Raw genomic sequence first — 16,632 nt, 5'->3', positions numbered from 1 at the left:
TTATATATATATATATATATATATATATATATATATATACTGTATATATATGTATGTATCACACACACATAATATAAACATATTCATAAATATTTAAATAACTATGACTATTCATAACTATATTATGTACATTTATATAAGTACATTAATAACAACAATTTGAAAAAAATATTTATATGAAAATACATGACAAAGAATAATATAATATAATATAATATTTAATATAATATATAAATCCAGCAGGCATTTGAGTTGTTTTGCAATATAATATATATTGTTGCTATTGTCCTAATTTGAAAGTTGCTTTTTATATAAACATCTGCTAAATGATGCATGTAAAAATAAAATAAAATAAAAGGATGCTTTAAAAGAATATTTTTCAGATCAGCGGGTTGTTTTTAGTGTCATGTGATTATATCATAGACTCACTTGTCGCGTGTGAGACGCTGGACGACTCTCAGGGCCTGGAGGAGACACACATGGCCCTCCAGCTGCTCCGAGTTCTGCTGGATCTCTGATTCTGTGGACACACAGTGCAGAAGAACCTCACCGAACATCCCGTAACTGTCCTGAACTAGAGCACACAACCTGAGAAAGAGAGGGAAAACAATCACTTTCAACCATTTAACAACCTTTAGTAAATTTTTCCCTACTGCTTTGCACTACTGATTTAGTTTCAGTATCTAATATTACTTATTTACTCCATTTGCACTACTGTTATTTAACTTTATTTTACTCATTACTTTTGCAACATAAATGTTCAGTATTTTATTGTGGCAATAATAAAGCACACTAAACTGAAATGGCAAGAAAGAGAGTGGTTAAGAAAGACTGAAGTTGTGACTACCTTTCTAAAAAATCCAGCAGGCATTTGAAATTATTATGACAAACTGTATTTATAAATAAACTGCCCAAAATGAAGACCTGCAAATGTGAGTCTCTGATGAAGAGGGAAGCTTCATCCCAACAACAAACACTCACATAGATACAGATACTGTCTGCAGATTAAATGTTGACTTTGGCACCAGACAGGGCCTAACTAATAACTTGATCTATGGACTGACTCGCAGCGGTCACATGGCGGTGTTTCTATACTCAAAATGATATTTTTGCAGGTATTAATAGTCTCTACAGATAGTCAGTTCACAGAAACTGGTGACTTTTTTGGAGCCAGTAAACCACAGGACTAAACAAACAGGCTGGTATTTAAATATATTTTCACATGCTAGACAGTGATTTGATTGCACAGTAGAGATAACTATAGTAGAATACAAAAATAAACACAGTTGATTCGTACATTCTTCACAATGATTTGAAGACGTGTTGTTTAGTTTAAAAAGTGCTTGCAAGGCATAACTGCATTGATATTCCTGAAATCATCTACTTTTATTCTTTTTCTTGTCCACATTTTCTGCAAATAATTCAGCTCAAACCACTTAATGTGCAGACCAATAACAAACACTGTTTAGTAGACGGTTTAGAACAGAGATTCACAAACTTTTTGTCAGCCGAACCCCACTTTGACCCAAAAATATTTACTTGAAGTGCTTTTTTTAACGAAAATATTTCAATAACTTAACAACACTCATTCGTTCACGGTTTTCTGATGTTAGTTAATGGTCACATGACATGGAAAAACAAATAAAATATTTCATATTTTTTTATTAAGGGCCAGATTTACTAACAGCTTGCACCAGCGCAAACCGTCTTTTGTCATTAAAATAGTACTGTCAGGATTTATTACTTTCTGCCTATATTCTTATTGATTTCTGTCCATTATCTCACCTTTTGTTGCAAAAGGCATCACAGAAGTTTAGTTATGTGCTCATATGCAGAGTCAACAGAAAACAAGATTCTCTCAAACTTCTTATCAGATATGAATCAGTTTCAATATTCCCATTAATTTCTCTTTATTTATCTCATCAATTTCTCTCATCTTTTGCTAAAGGTGACAAGAAGATGTGCTGATTCACACGCAAAGCTGATAGAAAACAAGATTCACTGAAGTTCTTTTGATTTATGTTACGTTGTGTTCAAAGAAGCTGCTTGGATATGAATCAGTTAAAATTTTACAGCAATCTCAATTTTGCTATTTAGTCATTTAACATCTATACTGTCCAAAAAAAAAAGCACTGTGTCTTTGTAAGACATTGTGTTCAACTCAACTCGAGCCAGATTAGGATAAAACAATGAAGTTTCGTGTTAACAAGTCAAGTCACAATACAGATACAGATTGTGTCAAAGCAGCTTTACAGTGTTAAACGGCAAAATAATGTTTCAATGATGTGGACAAAATTCAATTCTGCTGTAAAGCAGCTCTAAAAAAAGAGTACAATAGTAAACAGTCAATTTTCCAGTAACTGTCAGTTCATTGTTGATTCAGTTCAGTTTAATAACTGTGTGAAGTTCATCAATTATGGAATGAGTTTAATTCTTCTATAAAGCAGCTCTGTAGGAAACAGTGATGTCATTATCCAGCTCTGCTTTCAAAGCATAAAAAAAGCAGGTAAACTCGATAAAAGCTAACGATGATGGCGCGATACGAGATGACCGTTGATAAACCATGACTGGCATATCTGGATTCAACCTGACCTGTTGTTACCCTGTTGTAGCGCTGCTAAAGAACACGGGGCTTAAGTGAGTGCGGTTGTGAACACTGAGGCTTGTTTAGACCCGTGTGTCTATGAATCCGGAGAACAGGAGGGGTGACTGGGCAGTAGCATTTTGTGGTATGGCCAAGTTGACATAAACAACCCCCTTCTTTATTCCCCGTTTCAGGCGCTTCCTTCAACGGAGTGGGACTGGGAGGCCGATGCCCCCACCGGGTCTCTGTCATTGGTCAGCCGCAGTCACTAGCCACTTTCAGGAATCTATTATTGTGAGCGTTCGAAGGAATTCGCAGCGACTTGGAGGCGCTTCCAGGAACTGTGATCCATTGAGCTTGTCCAAACACTCACACACACACACACACATTTCACACAAGCCTACTCGGTGTAGGTACCCCACTCCCCCTCCATTTCCCTCCATTCTCTGGCAGCTGATTGGCTGAGGCGCAGTGGGCGGGATTCCTTCCGGCACGGCTCTGGCCAATGGGAGCAGAGCTTTTGATAAACAGGGCTGTAACCCGACACGTAAAGCACATTGTGTTCCACTTCTTCTAGAAAACATCCAACCCCTCCTGTCTGAGCACAGAGAACTTCTTCAGCCTGTTTATACTGCTCTGAGTTTTTACTGTAACAACATATCTTCTTGGGCCCAAAGTTAAATGCTAATTATTGTCTGGAAACTGGCCACAAAAACTCAAGGAGGAGAAAGAAACATAACGAAAAAAAAAAAAAGGCAGGACGTAATTGCAAACTGGTTGTAATGAGACTGGTGGTCTTGTTGAAGCACACACATGAAAAGAATAAATAGTGTCAACATCTAAGCTGCATATGGAGGGTATAAACATGGAAAATGGATTTCAAGCATATGCTTATAATCTCAATTTTAAGCATGTGTGTAGTGCACTTATAAACAGAGCCAAAGACAGCTCCAAAATAAGAAACAATATGTGCATTTTACTAGTGTTATTAACTAAAACTTAACCTATAAACCTAACCTTGAAATTGTTTCTGTTAATTAAAGTAAAGCTGAAATAAAATATATATATATATAATAAAACTAAATATTACAATGACTGACATAAAATGAAAATTATAAATAATAATAAAATAACTGCTTTTTACTGCGGTGTCACCAGGCAAACAAATAAATATGAATATATTAAAGCTCACAGTTTAGCTTCAGAAATAAGTTTGGGAAAGATTGAAAACTAGGGTGACAGAATAGTAGAAAAGTACCAGTAAAAATATAAACCATCTCCTCGGCATAGCAAATGAACAAACATGCAGTATTTTCTTCAAAATGTCCCAAATTAAACAGAGGTGTTGCTATATGGTGTTGTAAGGCAGTTTTAGGTGGTTAGTTACTAGTCCAAGGCAAAAGAGCATCACCCGATATAGCTGAGATCCATTCTTCAACGTAAGTATAGATCACTAGAAATAGTGATTGGTTGCCTTAGCAACAACAATCATTTAGATAAAAAAAAGTGAGGTGCAGAAGTTGAACTGAACACTGTCAGCTGACCCAATCTGACTCAAACTGGGCCAACAAAACACGCAGAAGGAGATAATTTATAGTTCTGAAGAAAAAAAAAAAACACACAAGTCAATGTTATTTCTCTTCATCTGAAAACTTTGGCCAAGACAAATCAAATCATGAGGGAGCAATAATGGGATGGCATAATCAAGTGATACTGCACAGAGTGTCATCTTGAACATTTGTATGACTATGTTTAAATGTATAAGTGCATTTATGCATCTGAAAGATGCTTTTACTGATGTGCACCATGTGCTACCAGCTGAACTATAGTAATACAACACCATTACTCCACTGTATATTCACAACAGTGTTAAAAGTAACTAACATAATGTACTGTTTACATAAATTACTCATCTGTTTATGTAACAGCTATTCATTCTTGAGTAACATTATAAGCTTAACAGCTAGACACAACCCAAAACAAAGATTAAACCTATTTGCAATTCAGATTGCAAAAATATTTGATTTTCTTTTCTTTTTTTGACATTATAAAAAATAAGAATTAGATTACAAAAAGAAAAAAATGACCCTGTACTATTATTATTAACAAAATAATATAATAATAATAATAATAATAATCGTTATTATTATTATAATAACGATTATTATTATTGGGGGAAGACCAGACAGTGTCTGGTCTTCCTGAGCTCCAGTGTTTACTGCATGCTGTAGCGTCTGACACAGATCCGGTTACCGACAGTCAAATGACTCTTTTTCCATCACCCTTCATCAACACAGCACCACGTGCATTTTTTGACAACAAAACAACGTGTACCTGAGCAGTGGAGAGATCAGGGGGCGCGTGAGGGAGTAGAACGTGGACGCTTAACCTGTGGAAATGATTTCAATCTGGCTGAATTCATGCAGCATGTGTGTAATTAAAACCTGCACAGTACACTGACACTGACAATGCAGTAAAAAGAGAAACAGATTTGGTTTCCGATTGTCTTGCGCTCACCATTGAACCGTTTAATAACAAACCTCTGACCGTAAAGGCACCTACACAGAAAAAGCTCAGATGGAACATCTGACAGATAGGAATGCATAAGATTCATTTTGAGGGTGCAGAAAGAGCCGTGTCACTAGGGGTGTGCAATATCTATCATCTACGTCATTGTTGCTTTAATGATGTGCAAACTGACATTATTTAGTGTAGTATTAATTAGCCACTCAATAAATTGAACAAAAACACGTCTTGAGAGTCAAAAAGCATTCACTGAGTGATGAAGTCTATTAAAATGTAGTTAGAATGCTCATATAATCCAAGCCTGGTATTTGTCCCGCCCCTCCTCCATTGATTGGACGGCTGGGTAAAAAATGACAGTGACAAGCGCTGCGTTTTACCCAAAGCTAAACAGTTTATCAACTCAAAACAGAGCAAACGAACTTGTAAAATATTATGATGGCAGTGCATCAAAATTCAGTGTCATCAGTTTGCCAAAAAGAACACAGAACGTTTTACGCACCATTTACACATGGTAGGGAGCAGGTGTAAATTTCTTTCGTACCAACTAACATTTTGAAAATACGAACACTTTCATGAATCCGAAAATTTACGTCAGAACAGCTTTACGAATGATTTACACAAAAATTTGTTCTGCTCGTGTTTCATGAATGAGGCCCAATATGTTTACATAATATTCACATATGCAGATGTATTGTATTAGCCCTACAGTTACAGCATTAAATACTATTTAAACCTATATAACATTTACCTATTTTATCTCACAATTCTGATTTTTTTTTACTGCGGTCATTTTGAACAAATCATTTGTGATTTAATGAATCACTCATTAAGACATGCACTTGTCACCACCTACCGGCGGTATTAGTGCCATATCATGCAAAGAGAAAGGAAAACTTGAAATCGCATCATATGACCCCTTTAAACTAGCAGCACAAAAACACACTCAGCAAAATATTGTTTTTTAACAAAAAAATATATTTTAATAATAGATATCATTTTGCGCACACCCGCTACGTGTCACTTTGAAATCAAGCAGGAATATAATGAATTTGATTTATGAAAGCACAGCTAAACCTGCTTGATATTCTCAATGGTCAATGAATGCCAATATGGCCATTTGTTGCAGAAAAAGATGAATGTTCTCAACTAACTCTCACTAATCCTTATACTTTTTCCTCTATCTCATAGTGACGCAGCATTTACATTTAAATCAATGGGTTCAATTTTAAAATAATTAAAGTAGGAAACAACTAATTTCACCTCGTAGATAATAGAATAGACCAAAAAGACTGAAGATAATAGAGTATCACAGAAACTGTAGTGAACTCTTTCAACTTGGGCCATCAAGTAATCACCTATCAACAGCACAGTAAGTAACAAGTAGCAGCTTAGCAACTACATAGTAACATGCTAAAAAACACTCATGTTTTCTACAGATATAATTTCTGCTCTTGATTTAGGGCCGTATTCCAAACTTCTATTTTTTCTTCCAAGGCACATTCTCACTCTCACTTTCTGTCCTTTATTTCCTTTTTTCTGAGAAGCATGTGGCTATGGATCACTGACATCACTGGGCTCAATTAGAGATGTTTGTAGAGTTTTACCATATGGCCGAGAGAACTGCGTGAGGCAGAGGAAGATAGAGAGAGAAAGAGAGAGGACTCTGTGTACTGGGAGGGGTTGTTTGGCTAGTCATTGACAGAATATGGAGCAAAGTTGCTCTCTCTCACCATTTATCACTCCATGAGGAGACTGATCTCTTGGAGCTTTAACAGTGGAGTTCAGAACAGACAATGGCCTAATTAAACCGCAGAACAAACACACAATCTTGTAAAACACATACAAAGATGACCATGCGTCGTCTCAGACTGACAAAGCAGATTCTAGATCTACTGATGTTTATTCTATATGATCTGGACATGTCATGCCTAATACTGTATTTAATTATGTCCTCAAGCACATTCCCAATCAATTCACATACATTTTATTAGAAGCAAATTAGAGCGAAGGTTTTGGGACCTATCTGGTTTGTTAAACTGGTTTGGCTGGTTACTGGATAAGGAGAGTCGCTGATAAACTGCACGTTGTATTTATTTACATAGAGCTGGTAATGGTTATAGATCTTATTTTTTTAATCGCAGATTAGAAATGCAAAAAATAAAATAACAACAAAAATACTGCAAAAATGAAAATATTTTCCTTAAAGCTGCTTTGAAACTATCTATTGTGAAAAAAGGGCTTTCTGTTTTTGCTTTTTGACTAAAAACCTAACAGTAAATTCCATAACAATATTCTGCGTGCATATACGCACTACCATTCAAGTTTTTTTTTTTTAATTCATACTTTTATTCAGCAAGGATGCATTAAATTGATCAGAAGTGAGGGTTTATAAGAAGTGAGACATTTATAATGTTACTAAAGTTTCTACTTAACTAAATGCTGTTCTTTTGAACTTTAACACAGTTTCCGCAAAAATATGAAGCATCACAACTGTGTTTAACATTGATAATAATCAGAAATGTTTGATGAGCAACAAAATCAGCATATTATAGTGATATCTGAAGGATCATGTGACACTGAAGACTGGCGTAATGATGCTGAAAATTCAGCTTTGCATCACAGAAATAAATTAAATTTTAAAATATTTTAAAAAGGTTATTTTAAATTATAATAATATTCCACAATGTCACTCCTTCTGTGTTTTTAATCAAATAAATGCAGACTTGTTGAGTATAAAAGACTACTTTGAAACACATGAAAAAAATCTTACCATCCCCAAACTTTGAACATAAATATATACATACTGCTTTATATGCCTTTGACCAAAACAGTGTTTTTTTTTTACTTAAAATCTGCAAGCTGCAACAGTGTACCAGACATTTCCATTTTTCTCTCCAAGTAACAGTGTTATCTAAACCAGAGAAATTAAACCGAGGTCCAGTACCTGCCGATGTGTTGCGGTGGTGCTGATTCTGGTGGAGGTTTGTCAAATGCTCTGTGCTGGAGAGAAGTTCTGTGTAGGGACTGGGTGATGGGTATGCAGTAAACCCTCTGAACGACCACCTCAACAGGACCGCTCTGAGAGCCTGACGACCCACAATCCTCCACTGCGTCCAGCAGAGACTTCCGAACTCCGCTTCTGTTCAACTCACCGACCTAAACACACCAGTAGAAATTGTTTTTATGACTTCAACGTAATATCGGCACAGAATGGCACCAAAAATTTCTTAAAGGGATAGTTCACTCAAAAATGAAAATTCTGTCATTAATTACTCACCCTCATGTCATTCCAAACCTATAAGACCTTTGTTCATCTTCAGAACACAAATTAAGATATTTTTGATGAAATCTGAGAGCTTTCTGACCCTGCATAGACAGCAACACAACTACCATATTCAAGGCCCAGAAATGTAGTAAGAACATCAATAAAATAATTCATGTGGCATCAGTTGTACAGTCGTAAATGTGCGTCGAAGTCGTCGTTATTTTATTCTCGTAGCTTCATAAAATTAAGGTTGAACCACTGATGCCACATGGACTATTTTAACGATGTCCTCACTACCTTTCTGGGCCTTGAACGTGGTAGTTGCGCTGCTGTCTATGCAGGTTCAAAAAGCTCTCAGATTTCATCAAAAATATCTTAATTTGTGTTCCGAAGATGAAGGTCTTACCGGTTTGGAACAACACGAGGGTGAGTAATTAATGACAGAATTTTCATTTTTGGGTGAACTATCCCTTTTAGGCAACAACAGTCAGTGCCACCCATGTCACCTCAAATCAGCAACTCTCACTGATAATGAATGATATATGGTCTCTCTCTCACTGCAAATCCCTGTAAGCACACATCTACACTACTGTTCAAAATTAATACTTTTATTCAGCAAGGATGCATTAAATTGATCAAAAGTGACAGTAAAGACATTTATGATGTTATAAAAGATTTCAAATAAATGCTGTTCATTTGAACTTTCTATTCATCAAAGCACACAAATCAAGCTTTCCACAAAAATATTAAGCAGCACAACTGTTTTCAACACTGATAATAATAAGAGCAGCAAATCAGCATATTAGAATGTTTTCTGAAAGATCATGTGACAATGAAGACTGGAGCAATGATGCTGAAAATTCAGCTTTGCATGACAAGAATAAATGACATTTTAAAATATATTCAAATAGAAAGCTGCTGTTTTAAATTGCAATAATATTTCTCAATATTACCGTTTTTACTGTATTTATCATAGAAATGCAGAATTGGTGACAGTGTATCTGTTAATGACAATATGATAATGCACATTTAAAGGGATACTCCACCAAAACATGAAAATGTTTATAAAATAAGTTGAAAAATGTTGGGAAACAAACAACATTGGAGCCCAATGATTTCTATTCTAAAAAAGGAAAAAAACATCTTAAAATATCTTCTTTTGTGTTCCAGTTTTGGAATGACATAAGGGCAAGTAAATGATGACAAAATACACATTTTTAGGTGGAGTATCCCTTTAAGTGTTGTGTTGGTATGCTCACATTTTTGATAAGAGATCTCAAAAAGATCTCAGAGTAGCAGATGATAGTTACTCTGTATTTTGAAAACTGTGGCTAACACTTTATGTGTTTACAACCAACACAGACTCTGTATGGACCAAACTGCACTGCTTATTTTGAGTAGTACAATAAGAGAGGGAAAGTGCAAAGCCTCATTCTTCAAATGTCTTTTAAAAAGAATTCGTTACGCCAGGGCCTTGTCGAACAGGAAAATTTGGCTTCGCTTTCACAATAAAGCAAATATTTATGCATTAAAAACATCCCTCATAAATCATCTGCACTCATGAGTGTCACACAGGAAACAGCAGCTGTCTCCATTCCAACAGCACTTTCACACATTTTTATGTGTGGCCGAATTCAAAATCTAACATAGAAGCTCGCTCGCTCTTCTGGGAATTTCCATTTCCTTCCCGTGATCACATGAGAGAGGACAGCTGACGAACCTGTTTACAGGGAATGGATGTCTCGGTTGACACTTGGCTCGTCCCTGACCGCCACAGGCTCCAGGTTAACGGCGGAGGTCTGCATTTCTCCACAGCGACTGCAGCTCTCGGACCGCCCGCGTTATCCGGCTTAGTCTCTTCGCAGGCTTTCTGACTGAAGTGGGTGTTGAGAATTATGGGATAGCGTTCACCCTCCACAACCAGATTCTGCCTAGAGAGACAAACAGAGGTCTGCTGGTCATAATGTGTTGTTTTTGGAAAAACAGTTACACTATGAAAACATCAAATCTCTTGGAAATGCCACATGATGGTTTTTATGACAGCTTGGCAACATTCATAAAACTCAACTGCATTGAGTTTTGTCTACGTTGATAGATTGACAGCGGTCTCGCCGAGCACAACCACCTCCACACTTCTCACACACATAAAAGAGTCTCAAAATATCCTCAGGTACACACGAACGCTCAAGCCCGTCCCTCTCTGGGTGGAAAACAACTGTTAGTGACTGACTGATCAACAAAGATGCTCTTTTCCATTTCACAGGTGGTCTGAAAACTTGTTTATATCAAAACGCTGAACTCAAGTCGACACTATTACTTTGTACTTGGCATCTAACAGATCGACTGTGAAACAAGCTGCGCTCTTGTGATAATGGTCTGCCTTGGTGTGTCTTAGTAACTGAGCATGAACAAACACACAAAACAAGCATTAGATGTTGTTTGCCAAAAGAAAGACGTGAATTTGGTATGATTCTATACAGAGTGGCATTCAAACATGGCTCCTTTTGAAGCACTATTCATCTTTTTTTTCTTTTCAAATATAAATAAAAGTAAAACAGCAACAAAGTGGACCAGACTTTATGCCGACGGCTAAATGAGGCTAGTTCAAGCCTACCTGGCAAGGGGCTAGAGCTGCACGAGTGAACTGAATTGCAGTTTTTCTGATAAAAATTGTGATTGCGTGTAAAAACAAATCCAGGTTTGCTGTGCTTGTTTGTAGGACTGCCAAAATTTTGTGATTATATATCAAAATGGCTATAAAAATAATAATCCAAAAATTACTAAATAAAGCAAAATAAGAAATTACTATATTACTATTTTAATATACACTGTAAATTAAAAATAGACTATTTAAGAAAAATCATTTAAATAATTATTTTTAATTATAATAATAAAACATTAATTTATTTTTACATTACATTCAATAAAAGAAAATAATAAATTAAAAAGAAAAATAATAAAAACAATTCATTGTTATCATTACTAAATAAAATACAAAGAATAAATGAAAAAAACTGAGTATTTAAGAAAAATAATTTAATAATATATTTTTTTACATTACAACCATAAAATTAAATAATACTAATAATAATGCATAAAAATAATTTAGTATTATTCATAAAATATTTTATTACATTATAATATTTTAAATAATGTATTATTAATAATTATTAAAAGACTGAGTATATAATAAAATCATTTAATAATAATTTTTTTTTACATTACAACCATAAAATGAAATAATACTAATAATAATGCATTAAAAATAAAAATAATTTATTATTACTAATAAAATATTTCATTTCATTATAATATTTTAAAGAATGTATTATTAATAATATAACTACTACTATTATTACTAATAAAAATACTAAAAATACTAAAACCAAAATAAGATATGTATTACTGCTATTGTAATATTTTACTGTAAAATAATAAAATATTTAAGTAAATTAATAATTTATAAATAAAATAATCATTTTATTATATATACACACATATATATATAACATTGTATTTAAAATAATAAAAATAATTTATTATTATTAAATAACAAATAAAAAACTACTGAACTTCTATGTTGACAGAAAACTGAAAGAAGACAGAAAGCCCTTCTTTTTGGTTGATAAGTGCTTCTTATTACAAGCATCGGAAGATAGTTGGCACACTGCATTCCCAAATGCACGTTAAAGACACTCAAACTCAGAGCAGATGCAGAGATTGAGTTCATGTGGAGCAGCATTTACTGTGAACCGAGCCGCTCTGAGACACTGAAAACCGACGGATGAGAACAGTGCCACACTTTACTTTAAACAACCTAATGCATGCATTCATTTAATTAAATCGCACTAAGCCATTTTGCAATTTTGTTTTATTCTGATGAATCATGCAGCCCTAAAAAGAGCTATGATCAATTTGTACAGGAAAGTGTTTACAACTAGTTATTGATATGAAGCACATGGGGACAAGAGCCTGCAAATGACATATGTATTTCTGTGAAAACATCTGCACGTTGGTAAGCACATACATTAAAAGCGCTGTCATGGATGCATGAGAATGTACCATTCGCAGGGCCTCAGAAGTAGGTTGCAAATAGCCTGATCAATCTTTGCGCTGAGTGTAGGGTAATTTGTCACAGATCTGTTCCAAACAAGCATGTCTTCAATAAATGGAGGCCTCCACTCCACTACAAGCCGGGGCCTGCGGAGCTCATGTCATGAGACGTAGCACGTACGTCAGCATTCAAATCATCCTGCCCTGAGAGAGAATTGAAAGAAAAATAATTTAATAATATATTTTTTTACATTACAACCATAAAATTAAATAATACTAATAATAATGCATAAAAATAATTTAGTATTATTCATAAAATATTTTATTACATTATAATATTTTAAATAATGTATTATTAATAATTATTAAAAGACTGAGTATATAATAAAATCATTTAATAATAATTTTTTTTTACATTACAACCATAAAATGAAATAATACTAATAATAATGCATTAAAAATAAAAATAATTTATTATTACTAATAAAATATTTCATTTCATTATAATATTTTAAAGAATGTATTATTAATAATATAACTACTACTATTATTACTAATAAAAATACTAAAAATACTAAAACCAAAATAAGATATGTATTACTGCTATTGTAATATTTTACTGTAAAATAATAAAATATTTAAGTAAATTAATAATTTATAAATAAAATAATCATTTTATTATATATACACACATATATATATAACATTGTATTTAAAATAATAAAAATAATTTATTATTATTAAATAACAAATAAAAAACTACTGAACTTCTATGTTGACAGAAAACTGAAAGAAGACAGAAAGCCCTTCTTTTTGGTTGATAAGTGCTTCTTATTACAAGCATCGGAAGATAGTTGGCACACTGCATTCCCAAATGCACGTTAAAGACACTCAAACTCAGAGCAGATGCAGAGATTGAGTTCATGTGGAGCAGCATTTACTGTGAACCGAGCCGCTCTGAGACACTGAAAACCGACGGATGAGAACAGTGCCACACTTTACTTTAAACAACCTAATGCATGCATTCATTTAATTAAATCGCACTAAGCCATTTTGCAATTTTGTTTTATTCTGATGAATCATGCAGCCCTAAAAAGAGCTATGATCAATTTGTACAGGAAAGTGTTTACAACTAGTTATTGATATGAAGCACATGGGGACAAGAGCCTGCAAATGACATATGTATTTCTGTGAAAACATCTGCACGTTGGTAAGCACATACATTAAAAGCGCTGTCATGGATGCATGAGAATGTACCATTCGCAGGGCCTCAGAAGTAGGTTGCAAATAGCCTGATCAATCTTTGCGCTGAGTGTAGGGTAATTTGTCACAGATCTGTTCCAAACAAGCATGTCTTCAATAAATGGAGGCCTCCACTCCACTACAAGCCGGGGCCTGCGGAGCTCATGTCATGAGACGTAGCACGTACGTCAGCATTCAAATCATCCTGCCCTGAGAGAGAATTGAACAGGTGCCAGCAGAGACGAGTAATCACACTGAACCTAGTGAACTTCAGCCAACAGTGTGCAGCTCCAGGGCAGCCAGCAAAGGCAAGTTTACACAGGAGAGGTGGAGGTCCTCTCCGCCCTACTGCAAACAAGCGCTTTTTTCAACATGCTGTCAACCCAAGAAGAATGGGACAGAAAATTCCAGTCTTTGACAATCCAGTGACAGGTCAAAAAAAAAAAAAATCTGATTTTCTTGTTGACCATTAAGTCTCGAAACGAGAAAGCATTTTTACTGTGAGCAATAACTAATAATATTATAATTACTATTATAATTAATCAATTATTTATATTATAATTTATCATTATAATTTAAAATGACTGTATAATTGATCTACATTTTAGAATAATAAAGTCATTAAATCTATGAAATACTAACACTAATGTAAGCATCGCAGGTAATCAAAGCTTTCCTGTATTTTAACATCTAATATTTCAACCACCTTCATGAGGTGCATCATAGTTTTGATGGCTTTATTATTCTAAGATGTAGATAAATTATTAATAAATATTTTTATTGTAATTCATTAAATAAAATTATAAAATTTCTAAAATTAAAATGTAAAATTATAATTTAATCATTATAAAATCATATAATAGCTATAATTACACATTTAATAATTAAACATTTTAATATTATAAACCATTTTTTAATAAATTACAATAATATAATAAAAATGAGATACTAATCATACTACTACTAATAAGAAAATAATTAAGTTCATGCAAAAAATACTCTTTTTATCAGAAATGATATACAAATAAAAATACAAAGCAAAGTCTTAGTGATCAGGTGCACAGGAAATAAAGTCTTAGCAGAGATTTGTTAAGCTCAGTGCACACATAATCGCATCACGATCGTGATATACATGTGAATGCATTTCCGGTGGATCTGAACAGGAAGTCTGTGAACAAGCACAAGAGAGTGTGCTGACGTCAGAGCTGACACAAACAGGTGAGGGTGCGGCACAGGTGTAATCACTACCTAGTGATGACAGGTATTTCCTTCATAGCTGAACCGTGAAGAAGCTGGGAACAGTGTGTGTATGTGTGTGTGTTTATGTGCAAGGGAGTTGGTCATCAGAAACACTCCAATACAGGCAGTATGATGAACATAACCCAAAGCAGTTTACATGACTGTTCATTTTTGACTCAGACTTTAACGTATGGCAAATCTAAGTCAGAGGTTCTCAAATAAAAAACTGAGACTATAAATGCAAAACAACATTTTTAAAGTAATATGTTTATCAACTTGGAGAAGAAAATTATTACCATATCTTTTGTAGCCGTTGTTAACAGCAATGCATCCGATCAAACTACAGCATTTTGGTGCAAATACGTCTATCACTTGGTAGAAACAAACCAAATTTGATGGATACCAAAAAAGAATATTTAGAAACCCAAGCTCTCATTTTTTCTGTTCAGCCTATGTGCAGTTCATGGTACCATTAATAATTGTATATTACAAATATTTCACTTTTGTACGCAAACAATTTGGCCACTTTGTTTTGTCTCCAAAGTAATTTTACAATGGGATGTCCAATGAAGTTTCCTGAAGTAAAAGAAGTTAAGAACTAATGTACAAAAAAGACATAAAAATCTGCACTAAGATCAAATTGGTGGTTCGTGGAAATTTTGAAACTTTCAAGGTTCATCAGTTATTCAGTTCTTGAATTTGAATTAAATTTGAAAGTTTAAATCTGAAGTGAACTTCAATAAGTGTCATTTTTAACTAGAAAGCAAAGGTTTGGTATTAGTTTTGAATGATGGTTTGAAAAACCATGTCTGCAAGTTTAAAGAAGTTTATAATAGGCTATTTGAAATATAATTTGAACTAGAATTTTTACTATATTTAAATATCTGAATCTTTAATTCCAATTTAACTTCTTGTGGGGAGTGGCCGAACCAATTAAAATTCCACCTGATGAACTGAAAGGAAGTCAATTCTTAACTTTGGAATTTTGCTCAACCCTGTGTCACACTGCATGACTATTTCAAAGAACTGCAAAAACCAAACAAGTGACTGCAAATCACCAAAACCTTTTCAAAACACCTCATGTATTTTGACACAAAAAAATTCCATGTCTGCATTTATCAACTACCCGCACGTTTTTAAATATATTTGACGATATGTAAAGTGTTATCATCTGCTGCCCATGTTCTGTGCTGCAAACTAAGGGGGCCGAACTGGAGTCAATCCCGTGGACTTTCCAGGGTAAAATGAACTCTTGGACTTTCCAGGGTCAACTATGCCTGCCCTTAAAGCAAACACTCCGCAGGGGGAGAGAAAGAAAGAGAGAAAATGAGACAAGAGGAGAAACTGTGCCAGAAACACACTGTGCTGCATGTGTTTTCTATTCGGCCCTTTGGCCTCTGTCACAGTTATTGTGATCTGCTGCCTAACGCTCCTCAAAAAAAGAAAAAAAAATGCGAGGGAAGAAAAAGGATCCAGCGATGTTTTTTCCCGGCTTGCTGGAAATGAGCTCAGAGCTGCCAGGAAGAGGTATGCAGGCCATTCCCTGGAGCTGAGGAATGACGTGGGAGCTACGCTACATGGGGGCGATACGGTGGAGAGCAAGAGGGGAGGGGCTTTGGCTTCCCGCGAGTCCTGGCCTCTACAGTTTGGACAGATCTGTGGTCCTCCCACAGATGGAGACTGGCTCGTCTGTCCCTCTCACCTCCAGCCCCGCTGGCCTCTC

The 16,632-nt window shown here is 34.7% G+C and overlaps 1 protein-coding gene across 2 annotated transcripts in view; it reads right to left on the bottom strand.

Moving 5' to 3' along the window:
- spidr (scaffold protein involved in DNA repair) overlaps positions 1–16,632 on the bottom strand; it is a 48,880-nt gene that overhangs the window by 15,689 nt on the left and 16,559 nt on the right. For both annotated transcript variants that reach the window (XM_016458838.1, XM_016458839.1), the window contains exons 9-11: positions 10,096–10,306; positions 8,055–8,266; positions 430–588 (exon numbers count right to left, since the gene is read on the bottom strand). In XM_016458838.1, coding sequence (XP_016314324.1) covers positions 430–588; positions 8,055–8,266; positions 10,096–10,306 — 582 coding nt within the window. The remainder of the gene's footprint in view (positions 1–429; positions 589–8,054; positions 8,267–10,095; positions 10,307–16,632) is intronic.

This window comes from Sinocyclocheilus anshuiensis, unplaced genomic scaffold, assembly GCF_001515605.1.
Source record: "Sinocyclocheilus anshuiensis isolate Anshui unplaced genomic scaffold, SAMN03320099.WGS_v1.1 scaffold415, whole genome shotgun sequence".
NCBI classification, from domain to species: domain Eukaryota; kingdom Metazoa; phylum Chordata; class Actinopteri; order Cypriniformes; family Cyprinidae; genus Sinocyclocheilus; species Sinocyclocheilus anshuiensis.
This window is presented reverse-complemented; position numbering and strand designations above follow the sequence as displayed.